General features: G+C 59.9%; 1 protein-coding gene across 1 annotated transcript in view; it reads right to left on the reverse strand.

Annotated features, from left to right (window-relative positions):
- Positions 1 to 627: 627 nt before the first annotated feature.
- Positions 628 to 18,351, reverse strand: part of SPTLC1 (serine palmitoyltransferase long chain base subunit 1) — a 51,119-nt gene continuing 33,395 nt past the window's right edge. The window contains exons 11-15 of the mRNA XM_038742564.1: positions 18,243 to 18,339; positions 14,475 to 14,529; positions 14,238 to 14,358; positions 10,049 to 10,122; positions 628 to 799 (exon numbers count right to left, since the gene is read on the reverse strand). Coding sequence (XP_038598492.1) covers positions 706 to 799; positions 10,049 to 10,122; positions 14,238 to 14,358; positions 14,475 to 14,529; positions 18,243 to 18,339 — 441 coding nt within the window. The 3' untranslated portion in view covers positions 628 to 705. The remainder of the gene's footprint in view (positions 800 to 10,048; positions 10,123 to 14,237; positions 14,359 to 14,474; positions 14,530 to 18,242; positions 18,340 to 18,351) is intronic.

Consider the following 18,351-nt stretch of genomic DNA (forward strand, 5'->3'; position numbering starts at 1 on the left):
CCACTACGGCTCCCGGGGCCAGTGTAGACGGAGCCCGAGGGGTCTCCCCCAGTGCCAGTGTGGAAGCCGCCCAAAGAGGGGTGGGGTGGGGGTCTCCCCCTGGGCCGGTGTAGACGCCAAGGCGTGATGAGGGTGGGGGTGTCTGGTGTAGACGGAGCCTGCGTGGGGGCTGTTGTAGACGCCAAGGGGGGGGGTGTCTCCCCCAGGGCCGGTGTAGACGGATCTGGGAGGGGTCGATGAGGGTCTGGGGGGTCTCCCCGGGGGCCGGTGTAGACGGGGCACGGAGGTCGACGAGGAGGGGCGACCGTCTCCCCCAGCGCCAGTGTAGTAGACGCCCAAGGAGGGGGGAGGGCTGCGGGCGTCTCCCCCGGGGCCGGTGTAGACGCCAAGGGGCGGGGAGGATGGGGGGGGGGTCTCCCCCTGGGCCGGTGTAGACGGAGCCCGGGGGCGGGAGGGTCGACGAGGAGGGGAGGCCAGTGTAGAAGACGCCCAAGGGGGGGGGGGGGGGGTGTCGATGAGGGTGTAGACGCCAAGGAGCGATGAGAGCGGGGGTCTCCCCCCCTCGGAGGCAGTGTAGACGGAGCCCGGGGCGGGGGTCTTCCTGAGCGGCAGTGTAGACGAGTCCAGGGGTCGGTGGGGGGGACGGAGGGCGGTGTAGACGGAGGGCGGTGTAGACGGAGGGTGGTGTAGACGGGGGGGGGTCCCCTAGGGGAGCAGGGTCTCGGCGGCCCGGCGCAGGGTGAGCGCCGCCCGCTCCAGTTCCGCCTCCGTCTGCTCCACGCTCACCGACACGCGGATGCTGCGGGGACACACAGAGACACACAGAGACACACGGACAGGGAGAGACGTCGGGGGGAGAGACAAGAGGCGGGGAGAGACAGTCAGAGATCGGGAGAGATACGGTTGGGGAAGGGGGGCGGAGATGCGGATCAGAGAGGGACGGAGAGACATGCGGGGGGAGAGACGGAGATGGGGACGAGAGACAGAGACGGAGAGATGCAGGGATGAGAGACGGAGATGGGGAGAGACAGATGGAGAGACATAGGGGGGAGAGACAGAGATGGAGAGACGTAGGGGTGAGAGATGGAGATGGGGAGAGACGGGGTTGAAGAATGGGGAGAGACAGAGATGGGGGTGAGAGAGACGGAGAGACGTAGGGGAGAGAGACGGAGACGGGGAGAGACGGAGTCAGAGATGGGGAGACACAGGGGTGAAGAGACAGAGATGGAGAGACGTAGGGGTGAGAGATAGAGACGGGGAGAGACGGAGTCAAAAATCGGGGAGGGACAGAGATGGAGAGGGACAAAGTCAGAGATCGGGGAGGGGAGAGACACGGTTGGAGAAGGGGGAGAGACAGAGATGGGGACGAGAGACGGAGAGATGCAGGGGTGAGAGACAGAGATGGGAGAGAGAGATGGAGAGACGCAGGGGTGAGAGACAGGGACGGGGAGAGACGGAGTCAGAGATCGGGAAGGGGAGAGATGCGGTTGGAGAATGGGGAGAGACAGAGATGGGGATGAGAGACAGAGATGGAGAGACGTAGGGGGAGAGACGGAGATGGGGAGAGACGGAGTCAGAGATCGGGGACGAGAGAGAGATGGAGAGATGTAGGGGGGAGAGAGAGACGGGGAGAGATGGAGTCAGAGTTCGGGGGAGATGGAGACCGGGATGAGAGACAGAGATGGAGAGACATAGGGGGGAGGGGGAGAGACAGGGTGGGAGATTGGGGAGAAACAGAGATGGGGAGAGACAGAGATGGAGAGAGACAGTTAGAGATCGGGGAGGGGAGAGATACGGTTGAGGAATGGGGAGAGACAGAGATGGGGATGAGAGACAGAGACGGAGACGTGGGGGGAGACGGAGATGGGGAGAGACGGAGTCAGAGATCGGGGAGGGGAGAGATATGGTTGAGGAATGGGGAGAGACAGAGATGGGGGTGAGAAACAGAGACGGAGATGGGGAGAGACGGAGTCAGAGATCGGGGAGAGACAGAGATGGGGAGACATAGGGGTGAAGAGACAGAGACGGGGAGAGACAGAGATGGAGAGACGTAGGGGTGAGAGACAGAGACGGGGAGAGACGGAGTCAAAAATCGGGGAGGGACAGAGATGGAGAGAGACAAAGTCAGAGATCGGGGAGGGGAGAGACACGGTTGGAGAAGGGGGAGAGACAGAGATGGGGACGAGAGGCAGAGACGGAGAGATGCAGGGGGGAGAGACGGAGATGGGGAGAGAGATGGAGAGACGTAGGGGTGAGAGACAAAGACGGGGAGGGAGATCGGGGAGGGGAGAGACGGGGTGGGAGATCGGGGAGAGACAGAGATGGGGAGAGACGGAGTCAGAGATCGGGGAGGGGAGAGATACGGTTGGGGAATGGGGAGAGACAGAGATGGGGGATGAGAGACAGAGACGGAGAGACGCAGGGGGGAGAGACAGAGATGGGGAGAGACGGAGTCAGAGATCGGGGAGAGAGAGATGGAGAGACGCAGGGGGAGAGACGGGGAGAGACGGAGTCAGAGATCGGGGAGGGGAGAGACGGGGTGGGAGATCGGGGAGAGACGGAGATGGGGATGAGAGAGATGGAGAGACATAGGGGTGAGAGACAGAGATGGAGAGACATAGGGGTGAGAGACGGAGATGGGGAGAGACGGAGTCAGAGATTGGGGAGGGAGAGATGGGGAGAGACAGAGATGGAGAGAGACAAAGTCAGAGATTGGGGAGGGGAGAGATACAGTTGGAGAAGGGGGAGAGACAGAGATGGGGATGGGAGACAGAGACGGAGAGATGCGGGGGAGAGACGGAGATGGGGAGACGTAGGGGTGAGAGACGGAGATGGGGAGAGACGGAGTCAGAGATCGGGGAGGGGAGAGACGGGGTGGGAGATCGGGGAGAGAGAGACAGGGAGAGACAGAGATGGGGAGAGACAGTCAGAGATCGGGGAGGGGAGAGATCCGGTTGGAGAATGGGGAGAGACAGAGATGGGGTGAGAGACAGAGATGGAGAGATGCAGGGGTGAGAGACAGAGATGGGGAGAGACAGAGATGGAGAGACGTAGGGGGGAGAGACGGAGATGGGGAGAGATGGAGTCAGAGATCGGGGAGGGGAGAGACAGAGATGGGGATGAGAGAGAGATGGAGAGACGTAGGGGTGAGAGACAGAGATGGGGAGAGATGGAGTCAGTCAGAGATTGGGGAGGGGAGAGATCGGGGAGAGACGAAGATGGGCATGAGAGACAGAGATGGAGACACGTAGGGGTGAGAGACATGGGGAGAGACAGAGATGGGGAGAGACAGAGATGGGGAGAGACAGTTAGAGATCGGGGAGGGGAGAGATACGGTTGGAGAATGGGGAGAGACAGAGATGGGGATGAGAGACAGAGACGGAGAGATGCAGGGGGAGAGACGGAGACGGGGAGAGACGGAGTCAGAGATCGGGGGAGACGGGCAAGAGAGACAGACATGGAGAGATGTAGGGGGGAGAGATCGGGGAGAGACAGAGATGGGGATGAGAGAAAGACGGAGCGATGCAGGGGTGAGGGACAGAGATGGGGAGAGACAGAGACGGGAGAGACAAATGGGGAGAGACAGTTAGAGATTGGGGAGGGGAGAGATACGGTTGAGGAATGGGGACAGAGATGGGGGTGAGAGACAGAGACGGAGAGATGCAGGGGGGGAGAGACGGAGTCAGAGATTGGGGAGGGGAGAGATACGGTTGAGGAATGGGGAGAGACAGAGATGGGGATGAGAGACAGAGACGGAGAGATGCAGGGCGAGAGACGGAGATGGGGTCAGAGATCGGGGGAGACGGGCAAGAGAGACAGACATGGAGAGATGTAGGGGTGAGAGATCGAGGAGAGACAGAGATGGGGATGAGAGATGGAGAGACGTAGGGGTGACAGAGATGGGGAGAGACAGAGACGGGAGAGACAAATGGGGAGAGACAGTTAGAGATTGGGGAGGGGAGAGATACGGTTGAGGAATGGGGACAGAGATGGGGGTGAGAGACAGAGACGGAGAGATGCAGGGGGGGGAGATGGGGAGAGACGGGGTCAGACCGGGGAGAGACAGAGATGGAGAGACGTAGGGGTGAGGGGGAGAGACGGGGTGGGAGATTGGGGAGAGACAGAGACGGGGAGAGACAGAGATGGAGAGAGACAGTCAGAGATCGGGAGGGGAGAGATACGGTTGAGGAATGGGGAGAGACAGAGATGGGGACGAGAGACAGAGACGGAGACGTGGGGGGGAGACGGAGATGGGGAGACATAGGGGGGAGAGACAGATGGAGAGATCGGGGAGGGGAGAGATATGGTTGAGGAATGGGGAGAGACAGAGATGGGGATGAGAGACAGAGACGGAGAGACGGAGATGGGGAGAGATGGAGTCAGAGATCGGGGAGGGGAGAGACGGTGGGAGATCGGGAGAGACGGTGGGAGATCGGGGAGAGACAGAGATGGGGACGAGAGACAGAGATGGAGAGACGTAGGGGTGAGAGATGGAGACGGGGAGAGGAGAGACAGGGTTGAAGAATGGGGAGAGACAGAGATGGGGGTGAGAGACAGAGATGGAGAGATGTAGGGGGGAGAGACAGAGATGGGGAGAGACAGAGGCGGGGAGAGATGGGAGTGGGAGACAGAGACAGGGAGAGGATGAGGAGAGACACACCCCGGGAGGAGAGAGACAGAGACAAGGACGGCGGCTCAGAGATGGAGACGGGAGAGAGACAGAGACGGGGTGAGGATGAGGAGAGACACACCCCGGGAGGAGAGAGACAAGGACAGCGGCCCAGAGATGGAGACGGGGGAGAGACAGAGACGAGGAGGAGAGATACGGAGAGGGGACAGAGACAGTGAGAGACAGGGGAGGACCAGAGATGGAGAGAGACAGATACGGGGGTGAGAGGGAGAGACGTAGGGGGGAGAGACAGAGATGGGGAGAGACAGAGACAGGGAGAGGACGAGGAGAGAGACAGAGACAAGGACGGCGGCCCAGAGATGGAGATGGGAGAGAGACAGAGACGAGGAGGAGAGATACGGAGGGGGCACAGAGACGGGGAGAGACGGGGGCGAGGGGAGAGACACGGGGAGAGAGAGAGAGAGAGAGAATGTCATAGACGGCCCCTCGGCTCCCCATTATCCAGCCCCCGCCCCCAAACTCTCTGTTATCCGGCCCCTTCTGCCCCCGGACTCTGGATTATCCGCCCCTTCTCTCCATTATCCGGCCCTCCCACCCCCCCCGGACTTTCAATTCAGCGCTCGGCACAGTGCTTTGCACATAGTAAGCGCTTAATAAATGCCATCATCATTATTATTATGATTATCCGGCCCCTTCTGCCCCCGGACTCTGGATTATCCGCCCCTTCTCTCCATTATCCGGCCCTCCCACCCCCCCCGGACTTTCAATTCAGCGCTCAGCACAGTGCTTTGCACATAGTAAGCGCTTAATAAATGCCATCATTATTATTATTATTATTAATATCCGGCCCCCTGTGCCCCCAGACTCTGGATTATCCGCCCTTTTTCTCCATTATCCGGCCTGTCCAGCCCCGACCCTCCGTTATCCGGCCCTCCCCCCCCCCCCCCCCCCCCCGGACTTTGGATTCAGCGCTCGGCACAGTGCTTTGCACATAGTAAGCGCTTCATAAACGCCATCATTATTAGTATTATTATTATCCGGCCCCTTCTGCCCTCAGACTCTGGATTATCCGCCCCTTCTCTCCATTATCCGGTCCGTCCAGCCCCGGCCCTCCCGGACTTTCGATTCAGCGCTTGGCACAGTGCTTTGCACATAGTAAGCGCTTAATAAACGCCATCATCATTAGTATTATTATTATCCGGCCCCTTCTGCCCCCGGACTCTGGATTATCCACCCCTCCTCTCCATTATCCGGCCCGTCCAGCCCCGACCCTCTGTCATCCGGCCCTCCCGGACTTTCGATTCAGCGCTCGGCACAGTGCTTGGCACATAGTAAGCGCTTCATAAATGCCATCATTATTAATATTATTAACCGGCCCCCTCCTCCGACTCGATCATCCGCCCCAACTCTCGATTATCCGGCCCTTTAGGGCCACCCTCCGATTAGCCGTCCCCTGACTCTCCATTATCCGCCCCCTGGATTCTGGATTATCCGCTCTTTCTCTCCATTATCCGGCCCGTCCAGCCCCGACCCTCCGTTATCCGGCTCTTCCACCCCCCCCGGACTTTCGATTCAGCGCTCAGCACAGGGCTTTGCACATAGTAAGCGCTTAATAAATGCCATCATTATTAGTATTATTGTTATTATTATCCGGCCCCTCGATCACTCGCCCCAACTCTCGATTATATCTGGCCCTTTAGGGCCACCCTCCGATTATCCGGCCCCTCTGCCCCCTGACTCTCCATTATCCGTCCCCTGGATTCTGAATTATCCGCTCTTTCTCTCCATTATCCGGCCCATCCAGCCCCAACCCTCAGTTATCCGGGCCCCCCCACCCCACCCCGGACTTTCGATTCAGCGCTCGGCACAGTGCTTTGCACATAGTAAGCACTTACTAAATGCCATCGTTATTAGTATTATCATCCGCCCCAACTCTCGATTATCCGGCCCTTTAGGGCCACCCTCCGATTATCCGGCCCCTCCGCCCCCTGACTCTCCATTATCCGCCCCCCTGCACTCTGGATTATCCGCCCTTTCTCTCCATTATCCGGCCCTCCCACCCCCTCCGACTTTCGATTCAGCGCTCAGCAGTGCTTTGCACATAGTAAGCGCTTAATAAATGTTGTCGTTATTAGTATCATTTTTATTATTATCCGGCCCCTCCTGTCCGGCCCTCCGTTATCCGGCCCTCCCGCCCCCAAACTTTGGATTATCCGGCCCGACTCTCCATCATCCGCCCCGACTCTCGATTATCTGGCCCTTTAGTACCCCCCACCCCACCCCCCCGATCATCCAGCGCTTAGCACATAGTAAGCACTGAACAAATACCAAAATTATTATTATTATTGTTATTGTTAACCGGCTCCTCCGCCCCGACTCGATTACCCGCTCCCAACTCTGGATTATCCGTCCTGTCCATCCCCGCCCCCCCCCGCCCCCTGACTTTCGATTATCCGGCCCCTCTGCCCCGACTCGATTACCCGCTCCCAACTCTGGATTATCTGTCCTGCCCACCCCCGACCCTCCATTACCCGGCCCCCCCGCCCCGCAACTTTCGATTATCCGGCCCGACTCTAGATCATCAGCCCCGACTCTCGATTATCCAGCCCCGATAGGGCCATCCCCCCGGTTTATCCGGTCCCTGACTCTCCATTTTCCGCCCCTCCTGCCCCCCACCTTTGGATTATCCGGCCTGACTCTCCATCATCCGCCCCTACTCTCGATTACCTGGCCCTTTAGCGGCCCCCCCCCCCCCCCTCGATTATCCAGCGCTTAAAACAGTGCTTGGCACATAGTAAGCACTGAACAAATACCTAAATTATTATTATTGTTATTATTATTATTACTATTAACCGGCCCCTCTGCCCCGACTCAATTACCCGCTCCCAACTCTGGATTATCCGTCCTGCCCATCCCCGACCCTCCACTACCCGGCCCTCCCGCCCCCTGACTTCCGATTATCCGGCCCCTCCGCCCCGACTCGATTACCCGCTCCCAACTCTGGATTACCCGTCCTGTCCATCCCCGACCCTCCCACCCCGCAACTTTCGATTATCCGGCCCGACTCTAGATCATCCGCCCCAACTCTCGATTATCCAGCCCCGATAGGTCCACCCCCCCGATTATCCGGTCCCTGACTCTCCATTTTCCGCCCCTCCTGCCCCAATTTTGGATTATCCGGCCCGACTCTCCATCATCCGCCCCAACTCTCGACTCTCTGGCCCTTTAGTGCCCCCCACCCCCACCCCGATTATCCAGCGCTTAGCACATAGTAAGCACTGAACAAATACCAAAATTATCATTATTATTATTATTTTTAACCGGCCCCTCTGCCCTGACTCTATTACCCGCTCCCAACTCTGGATTATCCGTCCTGTCCATCCCCGACCCTCCATTACCCGGCCCTCCCGCCCCCTGACTTTCGATTATCCGGCCCCTCCGCCCCGACTCGATTACCCGCTCCCAACTCTGGATTATCCGTCCTGTCCATCCCCGCCCCTCCCGCCCCGCAACTTTGGATTATCCGGCCCGACACTCCATCATCCGCCCCAACCTCTCGATTATCTGCCCCTTTAGTGCCCCCCCCGATTACCCAGCGCTTAGCACATAGTAAGCACTGAACAAATACCAAAATTATTACTATTCCCCGCTCCCAACTCCGGATTATCCGTCCTGTCCATCCCCACCCCTCCCGCCCCCCTGCCTTTCGATTATCCGCTCCCAACTCTGGGTTATCCGTCCTGCCCATCCCCGACCCTCCATTACCCGGCCCTCCCGCCCTGCAACTTTCGATTATCCGGCCCGACTCTCCATCATCCGCCCCAACTCTCGATTATCTGGCCCTTTAGTGCCCCCCCCCGCCCCCCGATTATCCACCCGACTCTCCATTTTCCGCCCCTCCCGCCCCACAACTTTCAATTATCCGGCCCGACTCTCCATCATCCGCCCCAACTCTCGACTCTCTGGCCCTTTAGTGCCCCCCCCCCCCCCCGACCCGATTATCCAGCACTTAGCACATAGTAAGCACTGAACAAATACCAAAATTATTACTATTACCCGCTCCCAACTCTGGATTATCCGTCCTGTCCATCCCCGCCCCTCCCGCCCCCCTGCCTTTCGATTATCCGCTCCCAACTCTGGGTTATCCGTCCTGCCCATCCCCGACCCTCCGTTACCCGGCCCTCCCGCCCTGCAACTTTCGATCATCCACCCCGACTCTCGATCATCCGCCCCGACTCTCGATTATCCGGCCCCCGACCCCCCATTTTCCGCCCCTCCCGCCCCCCTGCCTTTCGATTATCCGCTCCCAACTCTGGGTTATCCGTCCTGCCCATCCCCGACCCTCCGTTTCCCGGCCCTCCCGCCCTGCAACCTTTGATCATCCACCCCGACTCTCGATCATCTGCCCCGACTCTCGATTATCCGGCCCCCGACTCCCCATTTTCCGCCCCCCCCGGCTCTCGATCATCCGGCCCGTCCATCCCCGACCCCCCGTTATCCGGCCCCTCCTGCCCGCCTCTCGATTATCCGCCCCGTCCATCCTCAACCCTGCATTATCCGCCCCTCCCACCCCACAACTTTGGATTATCCGGCCCGACTCTCCATCATCCGCCCCAACTCTCGACTATCTGGCCCTTTAGTGCCCCCCCACCCCCACCCCGATTATCCAGCGCTTAGCACATACCAAACAACAAATACCAAAATTATTATTATTATTATTATTTTTAACCGGCCCCTCTGCCCTGACTCGATTACCCGCTCCCAACTCTGGATTATCCGTCCTGTCCATCCCCGACCCTCCATTACCCGGCCCTCCCGCCCCCTGACTTGCGATTATCCGGCCCCTCCGCCCCGACTCGATTACCCGCTCCCAACTCTGGATTATCCGTCCTGTCCATCCCCGCCCCTCCCGCCCCCCTGCCTTTCGATTATCCGCTCCCAACTCCGGGTTATCCGTCCTGCCCATCCCCGACCCTCCGTTACCCGGCCTTCCCGCCCTGCAACTTTCGATCATCCGGCCCGACTCTCGATCCTCCGCCCCGACTCTGGATTATCCGGCCCCTGACCCCCCATTTTCCGCCCCTCCCGCCCCCTGCCTTTGGATTATCCGCTCCCAACTCTGGATTATCCGTCCTGCCCATCCCCGACCCTCCGTTACCCGACCCTCCCGCCCTGCAACTTTCGATCATCCGCCCCGACTCTCGATTATCCGGCCCCCGCCTCCCCATTTTCCGCCCCCCCGCCCCCCAGGCTCTCGATTATCCGGCCCGTCCATCCCCGACCCTCCGTTACCCGGCCTCTCGATTATCCGCCCCCCCCAACCCTCGACTCTCCGGGGCTCTCCCTCCACCGACTCTCCATTATCCGCCCCCGGCTGTCGATTATCCGCGGGACGGGGGCGTCCACAGCAGCACCCACCTGGGCGGGGGCAGGTGCTTCTCCTCCTTGTCCAGGTACCGGGCCTGAGTCAGCGCAATCCCCCTCTCGAGGCACTGCCCGGCGGAGGCGGGCGGGACGGACGGCAAGCGGGAAAGAGAGAAGGAAGGAGCGTTCAGTAAGTACCCCGGGCGGACGGATGGACCGAGCGCTCGGCACAGTGCTCCGCGCTCGGTAGGCGCTCAATAAATACGACCGGACGGATAAATGCGTTTAATCGCGGTGTCGTCCTCTCCCGAGCGCTCAGTACAGTGCTCCGCGCTCGGTAGGCGCTCAATAAATACAACCGGACGAATAAATGCGTTAAATTGCGGTGTCGTCCTCTCCGGAGCGCTCAGCACAGTGCTCCGCGCTCGGTAGGCGCTCAATAAATACAACCGGACGAACAGACGTGTTATATCGCCATATCATCCTCTCCCGAGCGCTCAGCACAGTGCTCTGCGCTCAGTAAGTGCTCAATAAATATAATCGGATGAATAAATGCGGTAAATCGCGGTATCGTCCTCTCCCGAGCGCTCAGCACAGTGCTCCGCGCTCGGCAGGCGCTCAATAAATACGACCGGACGAACAGACGCGTTACATCGCGGTATCATCCTCTCCCGAGCGCTCAGCACAGCGCTCCGCGCTCAGTAGGCGCTCAATAAATATAACTGGATGAATAAATGCGTTAAATCGCGGTGTCGTCCTCTCCCGGGCGCTCAGTACAGTGCTCTGCGCTCGGTAGGCGCTCAATAAATACGACCGGACGGATAAATGCGTTAAATTGCGGTGTCGTCCTCTCCGGAGCGCTCAGCACAGTGCTCCGCGCTCGGTAGGCGCTCAATAAATATGACCGGACGAATAAATGCGTTAAATCGCGGTATCGTCCTCTCCCGAGCGCTCAGCACAGTGCTCCGCGCTCGGTAGGCGCTCAATAAATACGACCGGACGGATAAATGCGTTAAATCGCGGTGCCGTCCTCTCCCGGGCGCTCAGTACAGTGCTCTGCGCTCGGTAGGCGCTCAATAAATACGACCGGACGAACAGACGCGTTACATCGCGGTGTCGTCCTCTCCCGAGCGCTCAGCACAGTGCTCTGCCCACGGCAGGCGCTCAATAAATACGACCGGACGAACGGACGCATTACATCGCGGTGTCATCCTCTCCCGAGCGCTCAGCACAGTGCTCCGCGCTCGGTAGGCGCTCAATAAATACGACCGGACGAATAAATGCGTTACATCGCGGTATCGTCCTCTCCCGAGCGCTCAGCACAGTGCTCCGCGCTCGGTAGGCGCTCAATAAATACAACCGGACGAATAAATGCGTTAAATTGCGGTGTCGTCCTCTCCGGAGCGCTCAGCACAGTGCTCCGCGCTCGGTAGGCGCTCAATAAATACGACCAAACAAATAGACGTGTTATATTGCGGTATCGTCCTCTCCCGAGCGCTCAGCACAGTGCTCCGCGCTCGGTAGGCGCTCAATAAATACGACCAGACGAATAAATGCGTTTAATCGTGGTGTCGTCCTCTCCCGAGCGCTCAGCACAGTGCTCCGCGCTTGGTAGGCGCTCAATAAATACGACCGGATGAACAGACGTGCTATATCGCGGTATCGTCCTCCTCCGAGTGCTTAGTACAGTGCTTAGCACACAGCGAGCGCCCAATAAGTATCACAATGAATAAACCATGAATGTGCTACGTTGCGGTATTGTCCTCTCCCGAGCGCTCAGCACAGTGCTCCACGCTCGGTAGGCGCTCAATAAATACGACCGGACAAACACGTTACATCGCTGTGTCGTCCTCTCCGGAGCGCTCAGCACAGTGCTCCGCGCTCGGTAAGTGCTCAATAAATACGACCGGACGAACGGACGCGTTACATCGCGGTGTCGTCCTCTCCCGAGCGCTCAGCACAGTGCTCCGCGCTCGGTAGGCGCTCAATAAATATGACTGGACGAACAGACGCGAGCGCTCAGTACAGTGCTCCGCGCTCGGTAGGCGCTCAATAAATATAACCGGACGAATAAATGCGTTATATCGCGGTATCGTCCTCTCCTGAGCGCTCAGCACAGCGCTCCGCGCTCGGTAGGCGCTCAATAAATACGACCAGACGAATAAAAGCGGTAAATTGTGGTATCGTCCTCTCCCGAGCGCTCAGCACAGTGCTCCGCGCTCGGTAGGCGCTCAATAAATACGACCGGACGAACAGACGCGAGCGCTCAGCACAGTGCTCCGCACTCGGTAGGCGCTCAATAAATATAACCGGACGAATAAATGCGTTACATCGCGGTATCGTCCTCTCCCGAGCGCTCAGCACAGCCCTCCGCGCTCGGTAGGCGCTCAATAAATACAACCGGACAAACATGTTACATCGCTGTGTCGTCCTCTCCAGAGCGCTCAGCACAGTGCTCTGCCCACGGCAGGCGCTCAATAAATACGACCGGACGAACAGACGCGAGCGCTCAGCACAGTGCTCCGCGCTCGGTAGGCGCTCAATAAATAGGACCAAACAAATAGACGTGTTACATCGCGGTGTCGTCCTCTCCCGGGCGCTCAGCACAGTGCTCCGCGCTCGGTAGGCGCTCAATAAATACGACCGGACGAACAAACATGTTACATCGCTGTGTCGTCCTCTCTGGAGCGCTCAGCACAGTGCTCCGCGCTTGGTAGGCGCTCAATAAATAGGACCAAACAAATAGACGTGTTACATTGCGGTATCGTCCTCTCCCGAGCGCTCAGCACAGCGCTCCGCGCTCGGTAGGCGCTCAATAAATACGACCGGACAAACAAACATGTTACATCGCTGTGTCGTCCTCTCCGGAGCGCTCAGCACAGTGCTCTGCCCACGGCAGGCGCTCAATAAATACGACCGGACGAACAGACGCGAGCGCTCAGTACAGTGCTCCGCGCTCGGTAGGTGCTCAATAAATAGGACCAAACAAACAGACGCGTTACATCGCGGTGTCGTCCTCTCCCGAGCGCTCAGCACAGCGCTCCGCGCTCGGTAGGCGCTCAATAAATACGACCGGACAAACAAACATGTTACATCGCTGTGTCGTCCTCTCCGGAGCGCTCAGTACAGTGCTCCGCGCTTGGTAGGCGCTCAATAAATAGGACCAAACAAATAGACGTGTTACATTGCGGTATCGTCCTCTCCCGAGCGCTCAGCACAGTGCTCCGCGCTCGGTAGGCGCTCAATAAATACGACCGGACGAACAAACATGTTACATCGCTGTGTCGTCCTCTCCGGAGCGCTCAGCACAGTGCTCCGCGCTTGGTAGGCGCTCAATAAATAGGACCAAACAAATAGACGTGTTACATCGCGGTATCGTCCTCTCCCGAGCGCTCAGCACAGTGCTCCGCGCTCGGTAGGCGCTCAATAAATACGACCGGACGAACAAACATGTTACATCGCTGTGTCGTCCTCTCCGGAGCGCTCAGCACAGCGCTCCGCGCTCGGTAGGCGCTCAATAAATAGGACCAAACAAATAGACGTGTTACATCGCGGTGTCGCCCTCTCCCGAGCGTTCAGCACAGTGCTCCGCGCTTGGTAGGCGCTCAATAAATACGACCGGACAAACAAACGTGTTACATCGCTGTGTCGTCCTCTCCGGAGCGCTCAGCACAGTGCTCTGCCCACGGCAGGCGCTCAATAAATACGACCGGACGAACAGACGCGAGCGCTCAGCACAGTGCTCCGCGCTCGGTAGGCGCTCAATAAATAGGACCAAACAAACAGACGCGTTACATCGCGGTGCCGTCCTCTCCCGAGCGCTCAGCACAGCGCTCCGCGCCCGGTAGGCGCTCAATAAATAGGACCAAACAAACAGACGCGTTACATCGCGGTGTCGTCCTCTCCCGAGCGCTCAGCACAGTGCTCCGCGCTCGGTAGGCGCTCAATAAATAGGACCAAACAAACAGACGCGTTACATCGCGGTGCCGTCCTCTCCCGAGCGCTCAGCACAGTGCTCCGCGCTCGGTAGGCGCTCAATAAATACGACCGAACAAACAGACGTGTTATATCGCGGTATCGTCCTCTCCCGGGCGCTCAGCACAGCGCTCGCTACATACTGAGCGCCCGGCAAGCGCGACAGCGGATGAACGGAAAGCGCGCGACACGGCCGCGCGCCTCGGTTTCCCCGCACGCGCGCCTCGGTTTCCCCGCCCGCCGCGGGGGGGTGGGGGGCGTCTCTCACATAGTCGACGAGGCGCTGCAGGATTCGCACGTGGTCCCGGCGGGCCCCGGCGGCGGGGCGGGCCAGCTGCAGGTGGAGGGCGGGCGAGCAGGGCTCCCCGACCACGGCCAGCCCGGGCGTCCTGGCGATAGACACGCGGCGGGGCGTCCAGCACAGCGCCCCGGGGGTGGGCGGAGGGGGGAAACTGAGGCCCGGGGGCGTCTCCCCCACCCCCCGCCCCCCCGAAGCCCGACTCACCCCTGCAGGGCCCGGTGCATTTGCTCGCACTTCTTCCGCAGCACCTGGAAGAGGCCTAAGAGCGCGCGCGCGTGTGCAGACACACGCGTGTGCGGACCCACGCGTGTGCGTGTACATGGGAACACACGCGTATACATGGACAGAAGCGCATAGGCGCATGCGTAGATACACACAGGACACGCATACATGGGCACAAGCGCACATGCGCAGACACACACAGACACATACACATAGGCACGGACACGCATATACATGTATAGATTCAGATACACGCACACAGACACATACACACACACACACACACACACACACACACACAGATACACATATACCCACGCATACGCATGGGCACTCGGTAAACACGCAGACACACACACACATAGACATGCACACACACAGCCACACGGGCACAGAGACACGCGCACACGGACACACACAGACACAGACGCACGCACGGACTTACGCACAGACACGGACACAAGCGCATGCACAGACACCCACACAAACACACACACACACACACAGACGTGGACACATGGGCCCACAGACACACACACACACACACACACACACACACACACACACACAGAGAGACATGGACACATGGGCCCACAGACACACACACACACACACACACACACACACAGAGACATGGACACATGGGCTCACAGACGCACACACCCATGCACACACGCAGGCACAAGCGCATGCACAGACACACCCATGCACACCCATGCACACAGACACACGTGCACACACACAGACACCCGCAGACACACAGACACCCACGCACACGCAGACACAGGCACAAGGGCCCACAGGCACACGTATGCGTGCGCGCGCTCGGGGACGCACGTGTGCACACGCGCAGGCACAGACGCACCCACGCACGCAGACTCACACACACACACACACCCCCACACACACGCAGACACGGACACAAAAGGGCCCACAGGCACACGTATGCGTGCGCGCACTCGGGGACGCACGTGTGCACAGACACAACCACGAACACACAGACACACACACACACAGACACACACACACAGAGACACGGACTCATGGGCCCACAGACACGCGTACGCGTGTGCGCATTGGGGACGTGCACACGCAGACACAAGCGCATGCACAGGCACGCCCACGCCCGCAGACACCGAGACGCTCACAGACACACGTATGTGTGTGTGCACTCGGGGACGCACACGCGCACACGCAGACACAAGCGCACGCACAGACACAACCATGAACACACAGACACACCGACACACACGGACACATGGTCCCACAGACACGCGTATGCTTGCGCACACTCGGGGATGCACACGCGCACACGCAGACACAAGCGCACGCACAGACACAACCACGAACACACAGACTCACACACACACACACACACACACGCAGACACGGACACAGGGGCCCACAGGCACACGTATGCGTGCGCGCGCTCGGGGTCGCGCACGCGCACACGCAGACACAGGCGCACGCACAGACACAACCATGAACACAGACACAGACACACACACACACGGACACACGGGCCCACAGACACACACGCACACGTGCGCACACTCAGGGACACCCATGCGCCCACGCAGACACAAGCACACGCACAGACACACCCACGCGCAGACACACACACACACAGACACACAGCCACACGCACACATGGACAGAATGGCCTGCCCAGGCACACACACACACACACACACACAGCCGCACGCACACGCAGACACGGACACAAGGGCCCGCACAGACTCACACACACACACACACGGACACATGGGCCCACAGACACATGTATGCGTGCGTACACTCAGGGACACACACACGCACACACGCAGGCACAAGCGCACGCACAGAAACACCCACACACTCAGACACACAAACACAGACACACACACACGCAGACACGGACACAAGGGCCCACAGGCACACGTATGCGTGCGCGCGCTCGGGGACGCACGCGCGCACAGGCAGACACAGGCGCACGCACAGACACAACCACGAACACACAGACACACACACACAGAGACACGGACTCATGGGCCCACAGACACGCGTACGCGTGCGCGCATCGGGGACGCGCACACGCAGACGCAAGCGCATGCACAGACACAACCATGAGACACACAGACACACAGACACACACACACAGAGACACGGACACACGGGCCCACAGACACGCGTACGCGTGCGCGCGCTCGGGGACGCACACGCGCACACGCAGACACAAGCGCATGCACAGGCACGCCCACGCCCGCAGACACACGCACGCGCGCACACTCGGGGACGCACACGCAGGCACAAGCGCACGCACAGACAGACCCACGCACCCAGAAACGCACGCACGCAGACACGGACATACGCATGGACACAAGCACACGCACACACAGACACACACACACACGGACTCACGGGCCCACAGACACGCGTACGCGTGCGCGCATCGGGGACGCGCACACGCAGACACAAGCACATGCACAGACACACCCACGCACGCAGACTCACACACAGACACACACCCACACACACGCAGACACGGACACAAGGGCCCACAGGCACACGTATGCGTGCGTGCACTCGGGGACGCACACGCACAGACACAACCATGAACACAGACACACACACACACACAGACACGGACTCACGGGCCCACAGACACGCGTACGCCTGCGCGTGCTCGGGGACGCACACGCGCACACGCAGACGCAAGCGCATGCACAGACACGCCCACGCCCGCAGACACCCAGACGCCCACAGACACACGTATGTGCGTGCGCTCGGGGACGCACACGCGCACAGGCAGACACAAGCGCACGCACAGACACAACCACGAACACACAGACTCACACACACACACACACACACGCAGACACGGACACAGGGGCCCACAGGCACACGTATGCGTGCGCGCGCTCGGGGTCGCGCACGCGCACACGCAGACACAGGCGCACGCACAGACACAACCATGAACACAGACACAGACACACACACACACGGACACACGGGCCCACAGACACACACGCACACGTGCGCACACTCAGGGACACCCATGCGCCCACGCAGACACAAGCACACGCACAGACACACCCACGCGCAGACACACACACACACAGACACACAGCCACACGCACACATGGACAGAATGGCCTGCCCAGGCACACACACACACACACACACAGCCGCACGCACACGCAGACACGGACACAAGGGCCCGCACAGACTCACACACACACACACACACACACACACACACGGGCCCACAGACACATGTATGCGTGCGTACACTCAGGGACACACACACGCACACACGCAGGCACAAGCGCACGCACAGAAGCACCCACACACTCAGACACACAAGCACAGACACACACACATGCCGACACGGACACAAGGGCCCACAGGCACACGTATGCGTGCGTGCACTCGGGGACGCACACGCACAGACACAACCGTGAACACAGACACACACACACAGACACACAGACACACACACGGACACACGGGCCCACAGACACGCGCGCGCCTGCGCGCGCTCGGGGACGCACACGCGCACACGCAGACACACCCACGCACACAGACACACACACACACACACACGCAGACACGGACACCGGGGCCCACAGACACGCGCAGGCGCGTGCGCCCTCGGGGACGCGCACGCGCGCACACGCACACACAAACAAGGCCGCACGCGTGGCCGGGGACACGCCTCCACACGGAGGACACGCGTGCACACGGACGCGCGGAGGGGTCCGGCCGTACCCGGGTCGTCCTCCATGACGTTGAGGGCCTCGATGGCGGCGGCGGCCAGCAGCGGCGGCAGGGAGGCGGAGAAACAGTAGCCCTGCCCCGACAGGCGCTGGGGGAGGCG

This window comes from Tachyglossus aculeatus, unplaced genomic scaffold (assembly GCF_015852505.1).
Source record: "Tachyglossus aculeatus isolate mTacAcu1 unplaced genomic scaffold, mTacAcu1.pri scaffold_131_arrow_ctg1, whole genome shotgun sequence".
Classification (NCBI taxonomy): domain Eukaryota; kingdom Metazoa; phylum Chordata; class Mammalia; order Monotremata; family Tachyglossidae; genus Tachyglossus; species Tachyglossus aculeatus.